This window comes from Physeter macrocephalus, chromosome 13 (assembly GCF_002837175.3).
Source record: "Physeter macrocephalus isolate SW-GA chromosome 13, ASM283717v5, whole genome shotgun sequence".
In the NCBI taxonomy this organism is placed as follows: Eukaryota; Metazoa; Chordata; class Mammalia; order Artiodactyla; family Physeteridae; genus Physeter; species Physeter macrocephalus.
In genome coordinates, this window is record NC_041226.1 from 82,386,857 (window position 1) to 82,411,396 (window position 24,540).

The 24,540-nt window shown below is 65.6% G+C and overlaps 1 protein-coding gene across 1 annotated transcript in view; it reads left to right on the forward strand.

The window, feature by feature from the left end:
• EXD3 (exonuclease 3'-5' domain containing 3) overlaps window positions 1–19,491 on the forward strand; it is a 59,976-nt gene extending 40,485 nt beyond the window's left edge. Inside the window, exons 17-21 of the mRNA XM_028497360.1 lie at window positions 2,810–2,863; window positions 3,079–3,210; window positions 16,869–16,962; window positions 18,662–18,700; window positions 18,984–19,491. Of these exons, the coding sequence (XP_028353161.1) occupies window positions 2,810–2,863; window positions 3,079–3,210; window positions 16,869–16,962; window positions 18,662–18,700; window positions 18,984–19,297 (633 nt within the window). The 3' untranslated portion in view covers window positions 19,298–19,491. The remainder of the gene's footprint in view (window positions 1–2,809; window positions 2,864–3,078; window positions 3,211–16,868; window positions 16,963–18,661; window positions 18,701–18,983) is intronic.
• The last annotated feature ends 5,049 nt before the right edge of the window (window positions 19,492–24,540 follow it).

Below are 24,540 nucleotides of genomic sequence, written 5' to 3' on the forward strand. Positions count from 1 at the left end.
GTGTCGTCACCTCGAGTCCTCTGCGCGTGAGCGTTGGTCTCGCTCCTCTCCGAGGGTTCCACGCACTTTTTGTAAGCTCTCCACGAAGCCCTGCCACGTCTATGAGGTTTCACCCCAGGAACCTTCTGCTTTGTTGCCACAACGTGTGGTGCAGATATCCTTTTCTGCGGATGCACAGAACCGCAGTGGACCTTTAGTTCTTAGTTGCCTGAGCATTGATCTTACATCTGGAAACCTTGCAAAAGTCTCCTAAATTCTACTGAATTGACTGTCAGTTCTTGAGGTTCTCTTTGTGGACATATCTTCTGCAAACAGGATGGTTTCATTCCTTCCTCTCCAGTCTGTATGGGTCTTATTTCTTTCCCTTATCCTGTCCCAGTGGTCGAGGCCTCCAAGGTGGGGTTGACTAGGTGGTGACCGTGGCCGTCTGTCTCAGTTCTGACTTGACAGGGAATGTTTCTCCGTGAACCGCGGTGGTTGCCAGGCCCCCACACCAGGCTGGGGAGGCTCCCCGGGCGCCATATCCGCTGCACGTTTCATCATGAAAGAAGCTGAATTCTACCTGATGCTTTCTCTGCAGCCATTGAGAGCGTCCCTGTGACCTGTACATGTGACGAACCTTTTCAGCCTGGACCCAGCCTAGCCAGCATGTCACGTGGCTGGGTCTGCCTCCAGGACCGTGTCTGACACAGAACTTCTCTTCCTCACCATCTTCTCTTCCACCTCATAAGCAAGCTGGGGAGTTTTTCCTCCTCTCTGCTTTCTGCTGCTTTGAGTAACATTTGGATTATCCTCTCAAACGTTGGCTGACTTCCTGCAAGGCCTCCTCAGCCTGGTGTTTCGGGGGGGAGGCGTTTCCAGGAGTCTCTGATTCTTTCTTATTTAATAGTTTTCGGACTACGTAGTTGTCTGCATCTTCTTGAGTCACTTGGCGGTCCGTACCTTTTTCTGGATGTGCCCATTTCACAGAGTGTGTCACGCACGTGGTGGTGTCCAGCTCCTCTGTGGAAGCTGCACGGCACCCGCAGGTGGCCAGCTTCCCTCTGACTGTTGCTCACTTGTGCTGACCCTCTTTCCTGATCTCACAGAGCTTTGTCAATTTACTAAGTCTTTTCAAATAACTAGTATTTGGCTTTGTTGATCCTTTCGATTGCATTCTTGTGGTTTTTGTCTCATTAATTTCTCTCCTTATCTTTATAGTTTCCTTCCTTTTGCTTGCTTGGGGTTATTTCCAAGTGGAGTGTTTAGCTCTTTAATTTTCAGCCTTTTAAATTTTATGATGTAAACATTCAAGGCAATAAATTTTTCCTGAAGTACGTTTTCACTGCATTCCATCCGTTTTGATATGTAGTGTTTTCATTACTTTTTAGTTCTAATAATTTTTGAGCGTCTGTTATCATTACTTATTTGACTTGAGTTCTTTAAAAGGCTGTTTTTCAGTGTCAGAAAGCTTGGGGTTTGGGAGCTTTTTAGTTATCTTTTAAAAATCAATTTCTAACCTATCTGAATTATAGTCTGTATACGGCTGATTTAGATATTTGTGAAGACTTGCTTTGTAGTCAAGCAGATGATCCTTTTTATAAATGTTCCATGTGGACTTTAAAAGGACACAGTCTCCTCCAGCCATGTTCATTTCCCTCTCTTGCTCTCACACGCTCAATAGGTCAAGCTTACTTAATGTTTGCTCAAATCTTGTGTATCTTGTTTGGTTGTTTTTCTGCCTGCTTCTATCAGAGACCTCGACAGTGGGTTCCCCAAGTTCTCCTTGTAGTCATGTCAGTATTTGCTTAATATGTTTTAAAGTTGTTATTAGGTGCACATGCATACAACTTTTAGAATTCTTATATCTTCCTGTTGAGTGAAATCTTTTACAATTATGAGGTGAACCTCTTTGGCTCTAGTACTGCTCTTTGCAGTAAAGTCTATTTGAACTAATATTAATACTATTTCTCCAGCATTCTTTGGTTAGTATTTGTATATCCTTTTCTCACCCTTTTGCTTTCAACCTTTCTTTGCTCTTATTAGATGTATTACTGTACTTACAAACTGCTTCTAGCTGGATTTTTTAAAATCTAGTCTGACAGTCTTTGCTTTTTTTTTTGCGGTACACGGGCCTCTCACTGTTGTGGCCTCTCCTGTTGCAGAGCACAGGCTCCGGACACGCAGGCTCAGTGGCCATGGCTCACAGGCCTAGCCACTCTGTGGCATGTGGGATCTTCCCGGACCGGGGCACGAACCCGTGTCCCCTGCATCGGCAGGCGGACTCTCAACCACTGCGCCACCAGGGAAGGCTGATCTCCTTAATTTTAATCCAAATCTCCTTCCTCTCAGCTGAAATTCCTAATACTCACCACACCAGCATTACCCATCTGTTTTATGTTACAATTCACACACAGATATTTCAGAATAACAATGTTGATGTTATTATCACCAACAATAGTATTACTGCCGGGTATTTTTCATTTTGGGTCTGTAGCCCTAGAGATACATGGTCGATTCACTGTGGCTTCGTGTCATCTGGAATGTTTCTCTCTTTGTGGTTCACTGGTTTCATCTTTGGGTTTTTAGAGATTGCTTTTTAAATTTAATTTTGTTTGCAATTCTGTGAAGCGTCTGCATGATTCTGAGACCAAATCTATAACAGGAGGCGATGCCCGGCCTCAGACTGCGGGAATCTGGTGGCCACTCAGGTGCCAGGCAGAGACAGCTCTGGGGCATGGGGGGGGGTGGCTGGCGAAGGGGGGCAAAAGAAGCCCAGCCCCAGGAGCTGGCCTGACACCCTCACCTGCCAGTTTTTCCTCCTTCACAGGTTGCCAGGCAGGAGGGAAGGATCATCCTGACCTCAGGGCTGCCGTACCACAAGGTGAGGACCCCACAGACGACTCACATCTGAGCCTCGACTTCCTGAGCCGCCCACACCTCAGGGTCTGCTTGCCGTGGGGCCAGTGGGAGGGGGGCTGAGCGGTGCCACTGCCACGCCCCGGGCAGAGTGGAGGCTCTCGGCCGGGAGCTGGGAAGGCCGGGCCGGGGCGGGCTCTGGGTTCTGGCCCACCGCTCAGCGCCTGCGTGTGTCCGCAGCTCCGGGCCCAGGTCGGGGCTGGGCGCTGCCTCTCGGTGGACTGTTCCCTCAAGGCCCGGCAGCAAGCCACCGCCGTGATCAGGCATTTCAACGTGCGCGTCACCCACTCGGACATCTTCAGCCGCTGCCAGGTGGGTGCTGCTGCGTGCCCCCTGCCGGCCCTGGGCCAGTGTGGAAGCCCCAGGCTCTGACAGGTGAGGCCCGCGAGGCCCTGGCGGTGGCGGGACAGCCTTGGCGTTTCTGCTCACGTGAGCAGTGGCCACTGCCTGGTCTGTGCGTTTTCTCCTCTCCGCCACCCCCAGACTCCCATGGCCACGGCACGGGGGAGCTTGGCGGGGGGGCGGGGCGGGGATGGGGGCGGTCACTGTAGCCTGTGGCCAAGAGGTGGCAGAGCATCAGGGCCCGCATGGCCAAGGTGGGCAGCTGAGACTGAAAGGGCAGCTCAGGGTGGGTGTCCGCTCAGGGTTGGGAATGTCCTCCTGGCCCGGGGCTGGCCTCCCACGGGGCTTCTGGAGGGAATACAGGGAACCCACCAAAGTGCCTCTGTCTGGGGCGGATCCCGTTTTCCGAGGGCAACGTCCAGAGCCACGGATTGCTGCTGGGTCCACCCTGACGGCTAGAAATCCCTGGCTGAGGAAGTCCCCAGGTCGGGGCAGCCGTACCCAAGGTTAAGATCCGTGAGGAGTCTGGGGCCTGGGCACCAAGGAGGGGGCACCCCTCCCCTCCCCTGCCGGCCTGGGTGCCCTGTCCTGAGCTGTACAGCTGAGGGGAGGTGATGCGGCCTTTGGGCCCGGCCCTGCCAGGCTGGGGCCTGGCTGCCCTCGGCGTTGGGGTCTGCACGGGTGCGGCGGGCAGGGAGGGCCAGGGCCGGTCCCCGTGCAGAGTGCTGGCTATTCCCACAATATTCTGGAGTTCAGGCCATGACGATGTTGCATTGGGAGCAGCTCCCCAAGCCCAGCTTTTTGGTGGCAGCTCAGCCTGGCTTCCCCCATCCGGGTACACGTGGAGGCCGGCCTGGCCCCGCACTTCTGCACAGCTCCCCGGGCCGGCGCCCAGCAGAGTGGGAGGGAGGGAGGAGGGAGGGAAGCCCCTGTTTTCAGGTCCTTGGACCCCCACTGCCTGGCCTGGGGTGCAGTCTGTGCAGAAGCTGGGCCCCTGCCCTGCCAGGACGGATGGTGCCGAAGCCGGGCGTTGGGAAGTGCTTTCCCTTGGGCTGGAGCTCGGGAGGACAGTACCGGGTCCCCGCTCAAGGCTGCAAGTGTTGTAAAGACCCCAGGATGTCAGGCGGGGCCTGGGTTGGGGGGGCATTTTCCTGAGCTTTTCAGAGCCTCTGCTGGTGTCTTCTTGAGAAAACGGAAATTGGGTAGCCAGGAGGAAAACCCCACTCGCGCCGCGGGACGCCACTGGCTGGGGAGCACCTGAGCCTTCGGACCTGCGAGGGCCACAGGCGCAGAGGGCGGCCGCTGCCCTTCGCGGGAAGAGCGTCCGGGACCCCGCTGCCCTCACCCCACGTGTGCCCCGCCGCTGCCCTGTCCCCGCGTGGGCCCCGTTGGGGGGGCATGGAGCTGGTGCAAAGGCAAAAGAGAGAGCCACACCCTGGCGGGGCCCGCCAGTGCCCCTGGGAGACAGGAGACAGTCCCGAGGGGGCAGCGTGGCCCAGGGAGGCCGCAGCAGGCGGGACAGATTTGCAGCATTCTAACCGCAGGGCAGGGAGGCAGGAGACCTGGAGCAGGTGGTGCACCTGCCCAGGTAAGGGGTGGCGGCAGCTTGTGGGGGGGTGGGGGGCGCGAAGGCAAGGCACAGAGGATCCAGGATACGATTCAAGCGCGTGGCTGGGATCCTAGGTTTTAGGCTGCGCCCCTGGCCGCCCGGCAGGTGCTGGGTCTGGGCTCTCGGGAATCTGGTCTGGAGAGCGCACCGGGGTACACCAAGCTCTTGGGGCGGGGGGAAGGGGCTCACTGCCTAGCTGGGGCCCTGCCCAGCGCTGTCCTTCTGTGGTAGATATGCATTCTACACGTGCCCAGCTGGTGAGGAGGACAGAGACAGGGTCCACGGCTCGGGGCCCAGAAGCAGAAGGCGGCCACACCAGTGGCCACACGGGGCTGCCGGGAGTGGGGCGGGGCGCCAGGCAGAGACCTGCGTGTGCGGCCACACGGGCGGCAGGTGGGAGCCCGGGTGTGAGGCTGGGCAGCAGCGCCGGGTGGGCCTTAGTCGGGAAGGGGGTCCCAGGGCCGGGGAGCCTCTGAGGCCCGTGGCTGTCCGGCAGCCTCCAGCGGGGCTCAGCTCCAGAGCGAGGCAGGTCGGGTGTGCCCCGGGGCAGGACCCTCGCTGGGTGGCAGACAGCTGTTTGGGGACATCTACACCTGTGCACAAGGACCCCAAAAGGGCGGCATGGCAGGGCCAGGCGGGCAGAGAAGGGGGTCCCTGAGAAGCTAGGGTTTCTGAATTTGAGCCCACAGCCTCGCTCAGCCAGCAGCATCCGGGGCAGGTGGGAGGACCCAGCTGGCTCTGGGTTAGTGGACTGGTTCCCACCGTGGGCCTCAGGCCGTGGAGCTGGTCACGGTGAGCAGAGGAGTCTCGCTGCCGACCTGCAGCAGCGTCTGCACGCGGCCTGGGCACCTCGGGCTGGGCACCTCGGCCTGGGCACCTCGGCCTGGGCACCTCGGCCTGGGCACCTCGGGCCATGCTCCCCCCGCCTGCCCCCAGAGCCCCTCGACCACGGTGCTCACGGCCTCCCCTCGGGGGCTCCGCCTGAGCAGCGGCCGGGAACGGCCGCCCGCCCGGCCCTGCACGCTGGCTACGCCTACTCCCCGTCCGGCGCCAGAGCGGTGCTGTCCTCGGGGCCGGCCCAGGGGAAGCAGTGGCCCTCTCGCAGGTGGACCCCAAGAAGCCCAGAAAAGGGGCTGCACAGATGCCCCGAGGTGAGGGCCTGAGGCCCAGGGACCAGTAGCTCCTTGCGGCTGCAGACCCTGCTCAGCACTGAGAGGCCACGGCCAGGGCCAGGGTGGCTCCTAAGCCCATGTGGACATCAAAGGGCGCTGGCCGCTGGCCAGCAGGGGGCAGCACGCTAGGACTGACCCAGAGAGCGCCTCCGTGCCGCGCTCAGCGGCGGGGTGCTGTCCTGCGCCCCCGAGGGCCCGAGCACCCTGGACGCTGGCGCAGAGCCTCTGCTGCCCCTGCACAGGCCAGAGCTGGTCGCCTCCCTGGAGAGCTCCCGCCGCCTGGCTGAGTTTCCATTTTCTTTTCCTTCCTTCTGCTATTTTGGTGCCGTTCCCAGAGGGAAAACCCACTTGACACACGAAGCGTTCCCAGAGCCTGCCCGGCCGCTCTCAGGGCTGCTCGTCGGGGTGCGAGGCCAGAGCAAGTGAGGCTGGAGAGAGTGTGTGCCCGGCCACGTGGGGGAGGCCCCTGTCGCAGGGAGGTGGCCCGCCCGCCCGCCCCGGGGCCCAGTGGGCGAGGGGCAGTGGGTCTCTCGTAGAGGGCAGGGTTACGGCCCACGAAGTTGGCGACTTGGGCCTGGGATTGTCCACTGGGAACGTCCGCCAAGAGGACATTCCCAGTGCTGTCCACCATGGGAAAGGATCTTATCAAAGAAACTTGCGTTTAAAAAAAACCCTAAGCAGGAGCCCAGGCGTGGCCGGGCATAACGTCTATTTTTCTGTTCCTCCGGCCCCCTCTGCTGTGATGGGGATTGGGCTGTGGCCCCAGTGACGTCGGCCCTTAGACGTGGGCCCCGGGCGGGGAGGCCACTGCAGGATGACAGTCACCCCACCTCAGGGAGCTCTCAGCAGAGCCAGCTCGGGGGTCCCCAGGAAGGGGAGGGTGATGCGGGGGGAGCCTGCAGTTACGTACGGGAGGCTGGGCCTCGGGGACAGGGTCACAGACCCCCCCCCCCCGGGAGACCCCAGGGCTGGGCAGGGGCCCTGAGAGGGAGGAGGAGGCCGCCCAGGCTGATCTCTGGCACGGGAACGGCCGTGGGCAGAGAGGGCTCTTGGGGCCTGGGCACCCGAGGGGGACCCCGGGCCAGCGGCCCCCCAGCGCACACCCCCACAACTTGGGGGCCTGCGGTGGTGGGGGCCCCGGAGCCCTCCCAGACCCAGGTCCCGGCCGGGGCGCCCATGCCCAGCCTGTCCCCGAGCATGGAGACCCTCCCTATACCCTGCTGGCCAACTGCAGACGTAGGAACAGACAGGAAGAGGCGCGGCGGCCACTGACCCCGCCCCTCCCCGGCCTTTGTGCTCCGTGGCCCCCAGCCCCGTTCCCACACTCGGTGCCCCAGGGTCACACAGGCACAGAGGCTGCAGGAGGAGCGGCCCCCACCCTGCACAGGCAGAGACCCCGGGCCACTGGCTCCTGCAGCCGCAGGCGGAGCCTATCACAGGCCTCGAGGGTGGCGGGAGCTGCCAGACAGGTTGCATCAGGGGTTGGGGCCCAGCATGCCCCCAGACTCAGGATGCCAGCCGGGGTGTCGGCCCCATCGGCAAGCTCGGCATAGCCCCCCGGAGGTGACAGCAGGGTGGGCCCAGCTGATCACCCCAGGAGGCCCTCCCCGCAGCCTGCAGGGCCTTCCTCTTGGTCCCACCCCTCCCCTCTGGGTCTCCTCCAGAGCCCAGCCTCGGTTCCCACCAGATGGTTCTCGGGGGAACTGAGGACCTGGACCGCACTGGCCTGCGGACCCCTTCTCCCGGTGGCCCGCTTCTTTAGGAAGGATCCTGGGCTGGCGTGACAGCCGTAGCCACGCCCGCGCACGGACGCAGGGCTGCCTGGGCACCAGCCGTCTGGTAGTCTGCCACCATACCTGCCCCACGTGGGACTCTCATCCTCCCGCAGGGCTACCAGGGGCCCCCACGCGGTCTGAGGTGTGTGATGAGGCCCTGGGAAGAGCCTGGGCCAGGGGACCTGCTGGTCAGCGTCCGGGGAGGTCGGGTGTGTGAGTGCCCAGCCCAGCTCACGCCAGGCGCCCAGCCAGGCGCCCAGCTCCTTGCGCCTTTTGTGTCTGTCTGTGGGGAAGGTGCCCCAGGGCCCGGCGGTCTGGGCCACTCCCCTCTGGACCCTGGTCCTCACCGTGTGCTTCTCAGAGGTGCTCCCGTGTGCGGTCTGGGGGATGTACCTCCTGGATGTTGACAGATGTTCACTTTTTAAAAGGGCCGAGACGCTTCAAGTCAGAACTCAGAGGACGCAAACTCGCCTGACAGAGGACAGGCGTGTAGCCCAGTCACAGTGCAGGGTGGGACGGCGGGCACACGGGTGCACAGACACACAGGATGGAGGGAACAGTCCACAGCCACGGCCAAGACGCTGGCCCCAAGCCAGGCCGGTGTGACGTGGCCTCAGGGGGAGCTGGTGCAGGCCAAAGAGGACCGGCCTCTTGGAGCTGGAGGGAGGGGCAAAGACCGTGTGGGTACCCTCGGCTCTGTCCTCTCAGGCCCAAGGTCAGTAAGACACCTTGGGCAGCAAGAGGACATCCAAAACACAAAGTCTGGGGCTCCCATCCCTCCGCTCTGTGCCCCCCTGGCCCACGTCAGTGCCACTCTCTGAGCCCCCGCCACGGAGCCAGCAGGAGCCACTGGCCAGAGGTGTCAAAGGCCAGCTCTAAACCCGCCGCTCAGCGGGCTCGAAAGAAAGGGGAGGGAGGGCGGGGCGTGGATGACCTGCCTTCTGGGCGAGGGGCAGGCGATGCCAGCCAGGCCCGTGGGGTGGGTGGGGGAGGGCACCCATCTCAGTCCGAGGGTCCTGTGGCCGGGACTGGGGCTGGCGGAAGGGCAGGAGGCCGCACCCTCCCCCAGATGTCAGACATCACAGCCCACGAGCTAAATCACATGAAATGCAGACTTCGGGGTCCGCAGATAAGGTTTTGTTGGCAGCAGCCCCGCCTGTGTGCTCGTTGCACACTGTCCGCAGCTGCTTTCGCAGAAACCAAGCGGCCCTTCCAGGAAAGCCCCCGCCCCCCTGCTGCTGGGGTCGGTGGCAGGGATGGCCGGGCCCAGGAGCCAGGCTGGCATCTAGCAGGGGAGGTGGCCTCGTCTTCCTTTTGAGTACCTGCCAGCTCCAAAGCCAGGGGGCCTGGCCCAGGATAGCAGGCCTAGCTTCTGCAGACCCACTGTCCCCTCAGCCCTGGATGCAGCAGGCAGGACAGGCTCACCAGCCTTGGGGTCAGGGGCCAGAGGCAGCCAGCCCCTCAGGGCTGCAGACGGAGGAGGCCCCAGGTAGCCGTGGATTGGGTCTGGGGAGGGTCCTCAGGGTGACAGAGTAGGGCCTGCCAGGCAGTGACTACTCCATCTGTGTCCGAACAGGGCAGGGGCCTTTGGATCGATGGCCAGTGCAGTGGGTGCCCTGTGGGTGGGCAAGCAGCAGGAACAGGCGTGTGTCACCCCCACTCCCACCCGGCCACCTGCCCCTCCCCAGCCGCACGGAGTCAGACCGGCTGTGGTGTGGGGGCACCCCCTTCCCAGGCCCTCCCAGGCAGCCCCGCTCTCCACCCACCCGCCACCCTGAGCAGGGCCACTGTGGGTGGAGCTCTGCTGAGAGCCCATCGTCGGGTACGTCTGGGACCAGCACAGACCCCGAAGGTCTCCTCCACAGGGGAGCAGCATGGCCGGTGGATACCTGGGCAGGTGGGGGCCTAGGTGTGCCCCCAGCCAGCCAGGGGTAGGGCAGGGCCTCGGGAGAAGGAACGGTGCTCTCCTCCCTGGAGCTGGGGGAGTGGCGGGGGAGAGTGCATTGCGGGGGCCCCCGGGAAGTGGGGGGCTGGGCTGGGACTGCTTCTTCCTCCCCCCATCTCGGCAGACGCACTGCGCCAGGCGCAGGTGGCAGTAGAAGAGGGGGCCCTTTCCTGCTTGGCCTAACTCAGTGGCCCTGGAAGGTGCAGGAAGGGGGAAGGGCGGGGGGGACGCCCACCCCTAGGCTCAGCCCCGCGCCCACCCCTCCACACTGCCAGCGCCCCGACTCGTTCCAGCCTGCTGTCCACACCGGCCCCTCCTGACCTCACCGGACCCCACATCACATCCCAGTTCCTGCAGCACCTGAGCACCCACTCTCTCCACCAGGCCCGCCAATCCCCAGTTTAGATGTCACTTCCTCCAGGAAGTCCTCCAGGCCCCCAGCCCAATCCTGGGAATACCACCACCCTTTGGAGAAGTACTTTGGAGCCCCCCTCTCCTTGGGCTGAGAGCACGGGGGGCAGGAACTGTCCCCGGGCCCCCTGTGCAGGCCTGATGTGAGTGGGTGACAGACCCTAGGCTGCAGGGCTGCCACCTGCTGTCTGAGGGCCCAGCTCCACTTGTCGGTGGGAGGGGGACAACCAGGGCTGCCCACAGCCCGTACCGCATCGGCCCCTCCTCGACTTTCCCAGCCTGCCACCCCTCTCTCCGCCGGCTGGCGCCCGCCCCCTCCCACACGGCCCTGGGCAGCCGAGGTCCTCCGCCCCCGCCCCCGCCGGCGCGGGAAGGCTGGCGGGCGGGCGGCCGTTTGCTTTTGAATCTGGGCCGGGCGCCCTGAGTGGCCCTTTCAAAGGCCGGCGGGGGCGGGGGCCGTTCCCAGGCGCGCCCCGCCCTCCGCGCCGCCCCTCCTCCCGCTTTCCCACGCGCCCGCCGCCGGCGGTTCTCACGGCCCGCGCCCCTCCCCCGTCTGGGAACGGCCCGCGCCTGCAGCGCTGGGGGTGCCCGGGAGCCTCGGGAAGGGGGCGCCTCCCGGGCTCATCGGGGACGGTGGAGGGGTATGGCCACCTGGGGGGGGCTTCGGGACCACTGGGAGGGGGCTGTGTGCCGCCTGGGGGTGTGCTCTAGGGAGGGGTGCTATGTGCTCGCAGGGGGGTGCTCAGGGGCCACAGGGGAGGTGTACGTGCCGCCTAGGAGGGTGCTGGGGCTGTGGCGGTGTGGACAGTGGGGGAAGGGGGAAAACCAGCTAGTGGGGATAACTGGGGGCCACGGAGAGGGGGCTGTGTGCTGCCCAGCGTCTTGCCAGGGATGGGCGTCAAGGGGGCTGTGCTGCCTAGGGGGAGGTGCTGAGGGGCCAAAGGGGATGGGGAGCCACCCCAGGGCCTGGGTCCAGAGGGCATCCTCTGGCCCAGATTCTGTTTGATTTAACCCAGGGCATGTGGCTACCCACCCACCCTCTGCTCACAGAGAGAGCTAGGGGGTCCTGGCCATGCCTGCCTGGGGCCAGTGAGCACTGCCCCTCGTTGGGGACTCCCTGCCGTGGGAGCACGTCCGGGGCCTCCCGTGCAGCTCTCTCACGGCCTCTGTTCCTTCTAAGAGCCTGGGAGGGCTGGGTGCTGCACTTGGAAAATGCAAGGAAAGACCCCCGATGAGTGCGACGAACTTCAGAGCAGAATCCCATGTTTTATCTGAAATTCACATATTGGTCTGCGTTCTCCCCGGCCCCCCTGGAGGGGGGCTGTGACTGTCCTGTGTCAGAGTCCAGGATGCGAGGAGGAGGGGAGGACTTGGCCACCTGTCCAGGCCCAGTGGCTCACACCCCTCTGCTTCAGTGGACATTGGCCCCGACCCATCCAAGTGAGCTGGACGTGAGGTCTCATTCTGATAGGCTTTAGGTAGCCTAAGCTGGGCTGTCAGTCCGGCTGTCGCCATGCAGTGGGGTCTGCACGTCCAGGTCCTAAGTGGGCCCTGGGCTGTGGCTGGCACAGTTGGAAGAAGAAGGGGGTGAAGGCTTGAGAGGATCAAGGCACACAGGGCAGGGAGTGACCAGTTCCCGGGCCATAGGCCTGCCGGCCCCAGAGAGTCTGAGGGAGGGGCTCAGATCCTCCCCTGTGTCCCTAAACGGGGAGGCCCTGGCCGGGCAGCGCCCCTCAGTCAGGCCTTGTGGCGTCCAGACTGCGTCTTGGACACCATGCTTATCTTTCTGCCTGGAGCACGTGGCTTTCCTCCCATTGTCCCAGATGCCACTGTCCCCTCCCCACCTGCTTGCAGAGGCGGGCTCTCCCGGTCAGGACTCCTCCCACCCCAGGAACACACCTCCGGACCCCCCCACCCCCACCCCCGGACGTGCGGGGCACTGAAGGCTGCTGGGCGAGCACTCAAAGGCACATCCACTCACGCAGGCCCGTGTCCTCACGTGACATGCCGGGTCACACAGGCTCCGTGTTCACACGCCTGACTCACGCCCACACGTGGACACACTCAGCTGCTCCGAAGCTGGTGCTCCTGCACCCCGAGGACCTGGGTGCTTCCGAGACACATGCCTGCGGAGTGCCGATGCACACGCGTGTGCCCAGACCTGGCGCTGTCAGGGTCTCTCACACACCGCAGGCCCCAGCACCCGTGGCCCCTGACCCCCCAGGGTGCCGACAGCGCCAGAGGCCCATCCCCCCCTCTGTCTGCGGAGACATTGTCCCGGCCCCACAAAGGGGATGGACCATGGCCTGGTGGGGGAGGGGCCGGGCCTGTGGGAACTGACCTTCCTGGGCCTGGGGGCAGGGCGGGCACGGGGTGGAGGGGGGCCCTGCAGGGCTGCCATCCTAGGTCTCCAGCAGTGGGGACAGAGGGCCGCAAGCCTGCTTCACAGGTCAGAAGAGCACTGGCTGGGATTTTAAACCTTCCCAGGCAGGCCCCATCTCAACCACACACCTCCCCGGGGGCCTGGGGCCTGGTCCTGCTGCCCCAGCATGTGCCCCTGGCTGGCAGGTGGGGGGTTGAACCCTGCAAGTGCCTGGGATCTCAGCTGTGATGGGAGGGGCCACAGTGCTCCCAGCCCCCAGCCCAGTGCTGGGGCCAGCAGGGCCTTCCTGGGCTAGGCCAGCTTGTCTCGAAGGAGGCTCACAGCCCCACCCCCCGGGCACTTGGGGGGCAGCTGGCCCAGGACCCCTCAAAGTGCTGCCAGACAGCGTGGGAGAGTGAGGTGTGGAGCAGACCCAGGGCGGCGCCTAATTGCTTCCTCCATGGCCTCTGTCTGCCTGTCCGCGAGGTGTCAGGCCCGCCCCCAGGCCGGGGGTCTTTCATACCAGCCCTTTGTCCGTGGCCCTGCACCATTTGCTGGGGGCAGCTCTGGGGGGTCATGGTGCACAAGCCAGCCCAGGGAGGCCTCTGGACCCACCGGTCTCAGGACCTCAGGCAAGGCCAGGGAGGGGTGGGGCAGGGGGGTGGCGCTTGGCAGGGACCAAATGGGCCATAGGGCCCTGGGAACTGACACTGGTGCCCTGCAGCTCCTCTGGCACGAGTAGGAGACACTTGCCGAGTGTAGGTGTGTACGGGAAGGTGCCGGAGACCCCGCCACCCCATGCTGGCTTTTCTCGCCCAGTGGTCGTACGGGGATGATGTTTATTTTCTTCTGCTCTTTTATGCTTTGCTGTAAATTTGCTCTAAATGAGCAAGAAATGGCCACTACTCTAGAGCGTGTCACAGCTTCTCAGCCCAAGCCCCCTTCCTCCCTGCCTGTGGGGTCTCCTGGGGCCTGGGTTCCAGACTGACCGTACCTCACATCCCACTGGGTGGTGGGCCTGAGGGCAGGGAGAGCGGCTGGCCTAGCATGGAGCATGGTCAGGCCGGCTGCTGGCTGGGCAGGGAGCCTTGCCCAGGTCCTCCTCAGAATTGGGTCCCTCCACTAGGCTCCCAGCCTGGAAAGGCCACTTCCTGCCGCCCTGTCCCCTAGGGACCACTGGTCCTCTCTCACGCCCTGTGCCCTGGCAGCCCCCGGTGTGGCCCATCTCCCACCGCGCCCCCCTCAGCCCCCCACTTGGGGAGGCCCGGGGCTGATGGGGGTCCAAGGGTGTTTGTAAGCAGTTCGCACGGCGCTGCTCTCAGCCCTAGGTGGGGCTGGTGGGCTCTGGGCAGGAGCGTGTGCAAGGCCCCTCCCACCGCACTCTGTGGCCCAGTCCGGCCTGCCTGTGACAGCCCTCTCCCCACTCCCGACACCGGTGCACCAGCTGTCCACTACCTGGTGGCACAGCAGACACCACGGCAAGTGTGCGTCCACGGCTGTTGGGAGCAGACATGCCTGGGGACACACAGTTCAGGACAGACCCCGTGACCTCGCCCCCGCTCAGCTCTGGCTGCGCTAGTGGCAGTCACTCCCCGGGGGCAGTGATGGGTCGGGGTGGGTTTCCGGGCTCAGAGCTGAGAGCTGGCCTGCTCATGGGCGTGGCTCCCAGCACCTGGGAACCGACCCCTCAGCCCTCCAGCTTCCCCTCCCCAAGTCCCAGTCTTAAGAGGAACGGAGGGTGCCAGCTCGCACGCCCGCCAAGCCCAGCGAAGGGCTGGGGGCGCCTCCCAGGGAAGTGGCCTTTCCTGCCCTCCTTGGGCCTGGGGGGAGGGAACAGGCCGTAGAGGGCGGACCACCATGCCTGGCCCGCCTGGCTTTGGGTCCCGGGCCACCACCAGTCCCCTGGGCCAGTCCCGGCTGGCAGCCCAGCCCGAGAGGCAGCCTCAAGCCCTGGGGTTGGGCGTCACGGTGGACGTTGGCCCCAAGCACCCTTGGAAGCTGTGGCAACCAGGCATGCAGGTGGACCCCTGGGACAGGGGAGCCAGGAACCTTACCAGCCCCTCCTGCCCGACTCACCTGGCCCCTCCCACCCAGCCAGGCTCTGGGGGTGGAGGCCCGCCCTGCCCCCAGGCTCCCAGGCTGGATGGGGGCAAGGAGACTGGGCGGGACCAACAGGACCACACTGTCCACCCGTCCAGGGCGCCCACGGCCCCCCACTGGCGTCTGCCCAGATCTGCTGGCATCCGGGGTGGGGTCTGCACACCCCCTGCAGGAAGTGGACCTGGCTCAGACACCACCTGCACGCATCCCCTCGGCTGGGGGCTGGCGGGGTAAGGACCCTGCCGGGTGTGGGGTCCTGGCCAGCCAAAGTGTGACCGTGAGCAAGCTACTCAGCCCCTCGGAGGCCCCTTCTCCACAATGGGAGGTCAGAGGCTCCGTCCCCCTTTGCGTGGGGAGGATGATGGGTGTGCGCTCAGCTCCGAGCCCCACAAGGGCAGGGCCGCAGCCACCCACAGCAGGTGGTCAGGCAAGGGTTGCTGGGCCGTGAGGTGGACAGGAGACGGACAGGGAGGCCCTGGGTGCCAGGCCCTCCTACAGATGGGGACCACAGGACAGGGGGTGGGCAGGTAGCCCAGAACCGGCTTTTCCAGCCGGGAGTGGGGGTGGGGGCCAGGGTGACAGCAAGACCCGACAGTGGGCAGCGGGGCCGTGGGAAAACTAGCACCGGTGCTTCCCGAGGGTGGGGCCGGCCCTTGCGGACAACAGCACCGGGCGTTTGTCTGCGCGCAGTGACTCAGCGTGAGCTGGCGGCCCCGCCCAGGCGTGCACACCGCTGGTCCTGGGAAGGCTGGTGGACCCCTTGCAGAGGACCCACCCCACCCTCCTCCCGCTGAGCCGGCCCTCCCACACCTGCGGGTGCCGTCCCCTCGGGTGGCCTGGACAGGGAGAGCCTGGGCCTCTGTGGCAGGCAGCCCAGGGCAGCGGCCGGAGGCTAGATGGCCCGCCTTTTCTCAGCTTCTTCCCCAGCTGGACCTGGAGTGACCACAGGCCTGACCTGCAGCCGGGGCTCTGCCCTCACTCCTGCCCCAAGAGCCCCTGGACCTGCAACCAGGAGGGCAAAGCCCACAGCGGTCTCCCTGTGCCAGAGGCCAGCCCAGAGTCTGGCCCGGGGGTCAGTGGGGGGAGGCACCCAGAGAGGCCCAGGGGAGGGTCCTGCGTGAGGATGAGCCCTGCCCCCCAGCCTCCCAGCAGAGGTGGCCCCTGCCCTCTGGCGCCTGCCCCCCCCATCCCGCCGCCACTGCGGGCTGTGATGCTGGAGGCCAAGCAGCGAGGCCACAGGTAAAGCAGGCTCCGTGATGAAAGGCCGTGGGAAGAGGGTGTGGGGGGGCAGGGCAGGAGCCCTCTCCCCGCCCCAAGCCCGTGGCTCCAGGAGCCCGTGGCCACCGCCTACTACCCACCCCAGGCGCTCTGTCGTCCGGGGCACTGACAGGGCTCACCAGGTGAGGAGGGGGCCCGGAGCCGTCGCTTGAGCACCCATCACGGCCCCTCCTCCCCGTGGACAGGCTCACCCCCCCTCCTGTGACAGGATACCTGCATGTACCCGCCTGGGAGCTGGGTTTCAGCGGGCGCCCGGACCCCCCACCCCATCTCCTTGCCTCGCTCTGGGAATCCTATGTCCAGACCTAACACCCCGCCAGGCAGTGGTTGTCATGGAGCAGCCCTAGGGTGGCCACATTGCGAGGGCAGGATGGGCTCCACAAGCCCCACCCCCACCCTCGGGGACAGTAAGGTCGGTGAGGCTGAGCCCGCTACGTGTCCTCGACCCGGACTCTGCGTGGAAGCGGAAATGGCTTTGCTCCTCTGCCCCTCACACACTCGGTGCCCAGTAGCCGCCAGACCATGCCAGCCCCTGGCGCAGGGCAGGCAGCAGGCGTCATTAAGAAGCGTGGACACTGAAATGGCCCTGGCATGCCCCAAAATGGACTGAGGGGTCAGAGCAGCTCTAGGGCCGCCCACCCTGACCCTTTGATGCTGGGTCTGTGTCCCCCACCAATGTTGAGCCATCCCAGGGGGCCCAGGCTTGGCTCTGGATTTGGGGAGGACAGCTGGGTGATGGCAGAGACCTCTAGCATCTTAGGAATTAGAAGAGGCTGCCCAGGGCCCACTTGGAGCCCATGCAGTCAGGGAGGGCTCCCAGGAGGTGGTGCGCCCCATAGTCTTGCAAGAAGAGGAAGGGGGGTGTCATGCGTCTCTGTGAAACCCCCTGGGCAGACCCAGAGCTGCAAGGAACACAGGGCTGGGGCTGGAGGGAGGGAGAACACCTCCGCAGACTCAGCACCTCCTCCGTCCCTAGGCTTGCAACTGTCACCAGTACCTGAAGGTCTCCAAGGATGTAATGAAGCAGCTTGTGTGGCTCAGCGGCCACCCAGAAGGCCCTAGCGGTACAGGTGAGTGTGCCTCGCTCAGGAGAGGGCTCCGTGGAGTCTGTGGGCAGTGGGCCAGCTGCTGGGTGCTCCCAGGGCTAACCTCCAGGGACGGCCAGGGAGGCGCCGGTGCCAGGGTGGGGGTGTGGGGGTGGATAGACAGTGTTCAGGGTCGGGACGAGGGCCGCAGCCTCTGCTTCCCTCAGTGTGGTGTGCAGGCCACTGGTCCAGGAGACCGGGAAGCTCCAGCACTCAGGGCCCCCGGGACAGTGTCCCCCGCTTTCTCTGCAGTGGGCCCTGCTGAATTACCCTGCCCCATACGTGGAGCGCACCCACACACGGACGCATACGCGTATCTCGCACCTGAAGACACACACACGCTCACTGGCACATGCGCTCTCACACATGCCCGTGCACACGGTCACGTGCGCACACAGATGAACACACACGGGCAGAGCGCACACGTTCACCTGCGTACACTGGCATCGCTGGTCTCGCCACGTAGCGGTCTGAATGTAGGTGAGCCTGGGTGCACAGGAAGGAGGGCGAGCCCCGCTGTCCGCCCCCACCAGGGCAGGTCCTATTCAGGGGCCTGGCCTCAGTTTCCCTCCGTGGAGGGCGGGATGGGGTGGCTACAGAGGGCATCTTGGGGCAGCCGAAGGGGTGAGCCTGAGGCCGGGGTGCCTCTGCACAGCTGGTGCTCCTCCAAGGTGCTGTCTTCTCGCTGTCCTTCCCGCCTCCCTTGGAGATTTGGGGCCACCCACGTAGTGGTTGAGCTGTCATGACGGCCTGTGTCCGGCCCTGTGCAGCTCTCAGCTCTCCACAGCATGGCCAGGACGTGCTGGAGGCTGGGGGGAGGGGCAGGGCACGAGCAGTGCCCCCCACAGGGGCCCCCCCCGGCTCCAGCCCCGCCGAGCCCCCGACACCCCACCTGGAGGCTCACACTTGTCCTGGCCAGCGCCCTCATGAGCTGGCAGGTAAGGGCTGGGGCCAGACAGGCTGTGGCGAAGCAGGGAGGCCAGACGGAGGTCACGGCCTCGCTGGGCTCCACGGGGGCAGCAGGGCTGGGGTGGGCACCTCATCCATTCAGATCTGGCTGCAGTTAATCTGGAACCATCTGCAAAGAAATGTTTGCCAAGCAAATTACGAGGGTCAACGGGCCTGGGGGACGCTTCTCCCACCTGCTGGCCAGGGCTCCTCGGCCGTCACCGCCTCCGTCCCGCACTGGCCCCTTGGCTGCTGCCGGCCTGGCCGTCACACCGTGCCCTCTGTGCGGTGGGGCCCTCTCGCAGGGTCAGGAGGAAGCCGCCTCCCAGGGTCTCTCCCACACCCTGAGCTCCAGCGGTCCCTTGGGCCCCTGCCCGCCCACCGACCTGGTGCTGGCTGGTTGCGAAACTCCCTCCTTGGCAGTGGGCTTATCTGCTCATCGCCACCGATGGGCCGCCCCCGCCCCACCCTGCCCGCCGGTTCTCAGGCCCCCAAGTGCCCTAATCGGCCGATCTTACGCCCAGAACATGGTTCCCAGGGACCTTTGAGCCCCAAGAACCTCCCAAGGTGTGAGTTCCCATGGGAGGGGACTGGGCTGGCGCCAAAGCTTCTTGGCCCCCTACCCTTTGCCCTCTCTGCTGGGGGTGGGGGAAAGGCTGGGCACTTCAAGGTGCCCTGTGGGCGCTGGGGCTGCCAGTCTACCCTCAGAACAGACCCTGACATCCTTGATTGACAGGTGACGAGGCCGCCGAAATCGAAGATGAATGGGAGACAGGTGAGCCCTGGGACCACCCACCAAGGACACAAGGGGCCCTGGCATCTGGACCCACCCCAGGATGGGGCAGAGGGGACGGTCCCTGTGTCCTGGGGTGTGGGGGGCAGTGTCAGGGAGGGCTGGGAAGAGAGAGGGGTCAGTCACCTGTGACCCAGAGGTCCCTGGGTAGGAGAGGCAGGGGGTGGGCTGGCTAGGGAAACGGAAGGAGGGGCCCCCGGAGAGAGTGGGGTGGGGGCCGCAAGCCTAAGGGCGGGGGCTCAGCGTGGCTGCTCCGCCTGTCCAGGCTCAGCCCCAGAGGAGGCCCCTGGGGGCTGCACCTATGACCCCTCTTGCCGCTGGCTGGAGGAGGAGGACCTGCAGAGCCGCGTGCCGGCCACACTGGGCAACGGCACCCGACTGCAGCTGTCGGGGGTCCCGGCAGGCGTGCTGCGGAGGCCGGGGCTGCGGCATTTCTACTGCTGCACGGGCTGCGGCAAAGTCTTCTGGGAGGGCTCCCACCTGGGCCGAGTCGCCGAGAACTTCCGAGAGGTTCTGGAAGGTGTCCCCGGCTCCCGCGAGCCGAGCCGAGCCCCCAGCCCGACCGGCAGCCCCTCCTGAGGACGGGGCCCATGGCCCCATGGCCTGCGCCACCCCTGGGGGCCCAGGCAGCCGGCAATAAAGTGGGAAAGCTGCACGGGTGGTGGTTCTGCTGGTTACCGTTTCACCCCATACCCCCGAGCGCGCTCAGCCCCTCGCAGCCGTCCCGGGAAGATGGAGCTTTCCTCGTGGTCAGGAGGCTTGGACCCTGAGCCAAGAACTGCCCAGCGCTCAGCAAGTAGGCATTCGGGAGGCATGCCTGGAGGAGGAAACGGCCTGGGCAAAGGCCCGAGGGCCGCCCCGGGGGGCCTCCCCAAGTCTGCTGGCACTCAGCGGGGCAGGAGGGGTGCAGGACGGGTGGCTGGGCCCCATGTGCTGCGTGGTCCACCCATTTGCTGTGGCGGTACGTGCCGGCCCCTACACCACTCAGTCCCCGCAGCGGGCCCAGGACCCAGCCGGGCCGCCCTCGAGACCCTCCTGGCACTTCAGACTCCAGTGAGCGTGGATGGGGGTCCTGGGGGCCTTCCTAGGGAACAGGCCCCAGCTGGGCCATGTCCCCACAGGGCTCTTCCCATCACGCAGGTTCAGGGTTGGGCGGCCTCCTCGCGTGAGAGAGACCAGCAATCGGCACTGTGTTGGAGGGCCCTGAGCACATGTGCGTTTGAGCCTCCGTCCTCCCACCGGCAGGAAGTAGCTGCTCCCCCCCCAAGGGAAACTAAGGCTCAGAGCCAGTGCCAACACCCAGAGGGCCCACAGGGCCGGGCGGTGGAGCCGGGTCGGGGCTCCTGCGAGCAGAGGACCTGGGCACAGACCCGTCTTGCCCTCGCCTGCCTCCTCCTGGCTCACCCCCAGGAATGCGCACCCACCCCGGCTCACATCCCTTTCCTGTCCTTCCTGCCCCGGGGCGGAAACCAGCTCAGATTTGCTGAGGAGCCAGGCGGAAGACTCGGAGTGGCGGGGCCTGGGGGCCGGGGAGGGTGCCGCCTCTCCCAGGGCGGGGCACATCTGCAGGCCCGCGGGGCACGGGCGGTGCCATGCCGGCCTCTGCCCCGTCCCTCTGTTCCTGACCACACGAGGGTGGCCAATGCCTCTGAGCCCCCCAGGGTGCAGCCCCCCCCCGCCCCGGGTGCCCGGCACTGACCCACTCAGCTCCCCAACAACCCAGGGGCCTGCTGGGCCAGGGCGTCGCCCCACAGATGGAGAGAGGAAGGCCAGCCCAGGGACGTGGGCTGCGTGCGAGGGCCAGCTCTGCCACCGCAGCCTTCCTCCACCCTGAGGCCATGGAGCCGAAGGGGCGGGCAGGGGTGCCAGGGTGAGCGGGCCCCCACCGGGGCGGGGACCCTCTGCGGCTGGGGTGCTGCTTCCAAGAGCGGGACCTCCGGCCGCACGTCCTGTCCTGGGACGGCAGCCCCGTCCACACTCCTTCCCCCCGTAGGGTTAAGAGGAAGCAGCCGGGGGTGCCGGCCCCGCTCCCCAGCCCAGCTGCATCCTGGAGACTCTTCTGTGACCCGAGGCCCTGGTGTCACAGCCGGCCCTGGACAGACAGAGGCCGGAGCCAGGGAGAGGCCAGGACCACAGGCTCAGGGAGACGAGGCCCGAGTCCTTCCAGGCCCGCCAGGCAGGTCCGGCCCCAGCTCCACTGCCCTTCCCCTGCGCAGCCCTCTAGGGAGGGGAGGGGCCAGCTGACCGGGACCTGGTCCTCACGCCACGCCCGCCCCGTCCAGCTGGGCTTCCCGCCTCCCCCCGCCGCTGCTGCCCAGACTGGCTGCGTCTGTCCGGGGACCCCGTCCTAGGCCCCAGCCCCCACCCTGGTCCTGGCCCATCGGGAAGTGCCTTCCTTGCCCCGTGACCGCTTCAGGCCCCTTTGTGGGCTAGGGGTCAGACGCCAGGCCGACAGGGTGGGCTGTGGCCCCGGTGCCAGGCCTGCCGCTGCAGCAGCGATTGTCTGCGGCAGTTCCTGCCCCGGGCGTCCTTCCTCTGCTCGGGCCGCCGCTGGCCCGGGGCTCAGTGTTTGTTATTTGATCTCTATCCTCTCGGCCCTTCTACCAGGTGTCTGGGCTGCTGGGAAGAAACACTCTCCTCTTTCCCACGCTCCCCGACACATTTTAATGAATTAGCTGGAAGCCCCGCCCCCACTGCCCGCCTGCCCGCTCACCCTCCCACCCCTGCCGAGCGCTTTAAGGTGGCCACGGGCCTTGGCCCAGCTCTGGCCGTCGCCCCTTCCACACTGTCCTCTCCCGGCCGCCGCTCCCAGACCTTCCCAGCCTGGGTCCCTGGGTGTGTCCCACCACCCACTGCTCTGAGCCTCTAAAGGAAGGGGGTCCCCAGAGGGAGCCGGGAGCCCTTTCCAGCCTTGGACTCCGCCCCACCACAGCCTTCCAGGGTGGCACCCCGGGCCAGCTCCCAGGAGGACAGGGCTCCAGCCTTGTAGTCAGGCTTGGGTCTGCCCCCCAGATCCAGGTTGAGGGCTTCTCCTTCAGGGCTAGTGAACCCCTTGCCTGTTTGTGGAAGTGACCACATCACCAAGGAATGCCACGCACATGGGAGGGGGCTTCTCTGAGCCCCAGGACTGGGTCTGGCAGGGATGAGCCTCCTCCCCCCGTCCCCCCTCCCCCCGCAAGGCATTTGGAACAAACGTCCTCCTTTTGGACGTGTCCTTCAGCAAACATGAGCAAGTGCTTCCTGGAGCCTGTGCCCCACGTTCCTCTCCCTGTCCTGTCCTTGAACAGGGCAGCTCCTGGCACATGGGGTGTGGACCAGAGCGACCCCAAGCAGAATTACCCTCAGCCACGGTGGGGCAGGAGCCGCGGGCCTTCCATCGGCCCCCCGTGAACAAGGTGGCCGCCACCCAGCCCCGCAAATGAGCAGCGCGTTGAGGGGGAGGCTCAGGTGGTAGCCGGGGCTATACCTGTCTGACCCATGCTCCGAAGCAAGGGTGGGGCGGGCAGCGACCTCAGGCTAAGCTCCTGTGGCCACTCCAGCCACACCGTCCCTGCCAGGGGCACCGAGCCGACGATTTCATGGCTCGAGGTGGCGGCCTCGCGTTCCCACACTGAGCTCACAGGGGCCCTTTGTCTGACGCCCGCCAGGGGTGTCAATGGGACTTTTCTCCCAGGCTCTGCTCCCGGACCCAGCGGGGTCTCCAGATGCTCTTCTCCAGGCCAGGGGGCCTCAGCCCACCTGGGCTGGGGCTTCTCTGTGAACCTGCCACCTTCTGGGGACGGCCCTGGGCACAGCCAGGCCCTGGCAGATACACAAAAACCACAAACGTGACCGGAAGGAGGTCCTGCCCCAGACGTGTCCTCAGAGCTCCCTGCCCTCCATGCTGCTCCAGGGAGGGGCGGGTTGCCCAACAGCTCATGGCCTTGCCCAGGGTCACAGCTCCCCACTCCAAGGGTCCCTGCCCAGAGGTGAACGTGGGCCTGGGTGCACAGAGCCCAGGACAGCCTCGGCTGGGCCCCCCTCTGAGCCATGCCTTGACTCTGGTGCTGGGGAGGTGGTCAGGGACCCCACCCGCAAGGTGGTCAGTTCAGCAGCCACTAATCCAGGCCCCCTTACTGCGCCCAGGGACACGTCCCCACAGGATGAGCGGGGCAGAGGGGGGGCTCCCAGTAGCAGCAGCACCCCAGTCACACCCACGGCCACACCAAGCACAGCCCCGGGCTTACCCACCTGCATAGTGGAGAGCTCCTGGGGGCGGGGGAGGCGGGGGGCAGGTCTGAGCAGACAGCTGGACCACCAGCCTCAGGAAGACCTAAGCAAGGGGTTCGGGCGGCCCTGCCTGGCCACTGGAAGGACCCCAAGGGAGTCAGCCAGGGTCAGGCCTGAGGTCTTGCCCAGTGTTTCCTTCGGTTTGGCTGCAACTCCTCCCAGGTCACGGAGCAAGGTGAGGGCTCACCCACGTGAGTCTCGAGGCCTGGGGCGGACACCCACCGAGCTCGTCCCCAAGCAAGGCCTAACGGGGTGGTCTCCCCAGCTGGGGCCCTGAGCTGCCTCCCCGGGAATTCCCAGCAGCCTCTGAAAGAATTTCAGTGCCTGCCCCAGGCCTACTGCTCCGAGATTCATTCCTTCTTCATTTCCAACGAGCACAGCAGAGCTCTAGACTGTTAAATCCTATCGAGGAAATGGGGCCGCAGTGTTAGAGTGTCAATAAAAGATGGGTTTACATGAGTCATTTCAGAGTTCTCTTTCAGAGCAGCATCGGCCCCTTCCCTGGGGCTGCTCACCTGGCCAGGCCTTACCGGTCCCGTTCGTGCTGATGGGGGTGGCCCAGGAGAGCGCGGCAGGCCCCCACTGAGGAGCCCCACTTCCAAACGGCCCCCAGCCCCGGGCCTCCGCACCCACAGACCCGCTGCTTCTCCGGGCAGGGCCGAAGCCTCAGGGCCTGGCTCCTCATACGCCAGTCAAGTTAGGGAGCAAACTCGGGGTGACCCGGGCCGCCAGGGGAGCCGTCCTCGAGCGGGAGGGCCCCGAGTGGCTGAGGTCACACGCCCGAGCTCTTCGTGGGGGTGTCAGCCTCGTGGAAATGCGTCCCGCGGGCCGGGCTTGGCGGGTCTTGTCACCGCGAGCGCCCGGGGTGCTGCGAACGCTGAGGGTCCGTGGCCAGCGCTCCAGGAGAGCAGAGCGAGACCCGGGGGTCTCTACCCAGGCTCCCCGAGTCTGAAATGCCCGCGAAGACCCACCCAGGGGAGGCTGCCCTCGGGTCCCCTCGGGGTCGGGGTCGCGCTCGGCCCTGGGCCGGGCCTGGTCTGTCCTCACAAGGAGCTTGGAATTCCCCGGGTGGCCGGAGGGAGAGTGGGCGGGACGACGGTAGAGACGCGACTCCCTCCCCCCCGCCCCACGGCCACCTGGCTCCCGGCCCCCGTGCGGCCGGCGACCAGCGCCCCCTGCCGCGCTGCACACCCCCCCCGACACGCCCCGCCCCGGGCCCGCCCCAACGCGGTCGCCGCCCAATCGGCGGGCCGCCGGCGCGCGCGTCACGGGCGCCCTATTGTTATGCAAATATAAAGGAGGTAAAAGTCGCCCAGGCGCGGCGGGCGGGCGGGCGAGTGCAGCGGCGCGTGGGGAGGCGCGTGGGGGCCGCGTGGGAGCCGCAGCCGGAGCGAGCAAGGACCGGGAGCGCGCGGCGCCGCCGCCCCGGCCCGGCCGGCCCCGCGAGCGCAGCGCCCGCCCCCGTCGCCCGCCCGCCGGGCGCGGCTGGATGTGGCGGGGGTCCCGCGGCGGCGGCCTCTGGCCCCCCTTGCCCGGGGCGCCCAGCGGCGGCG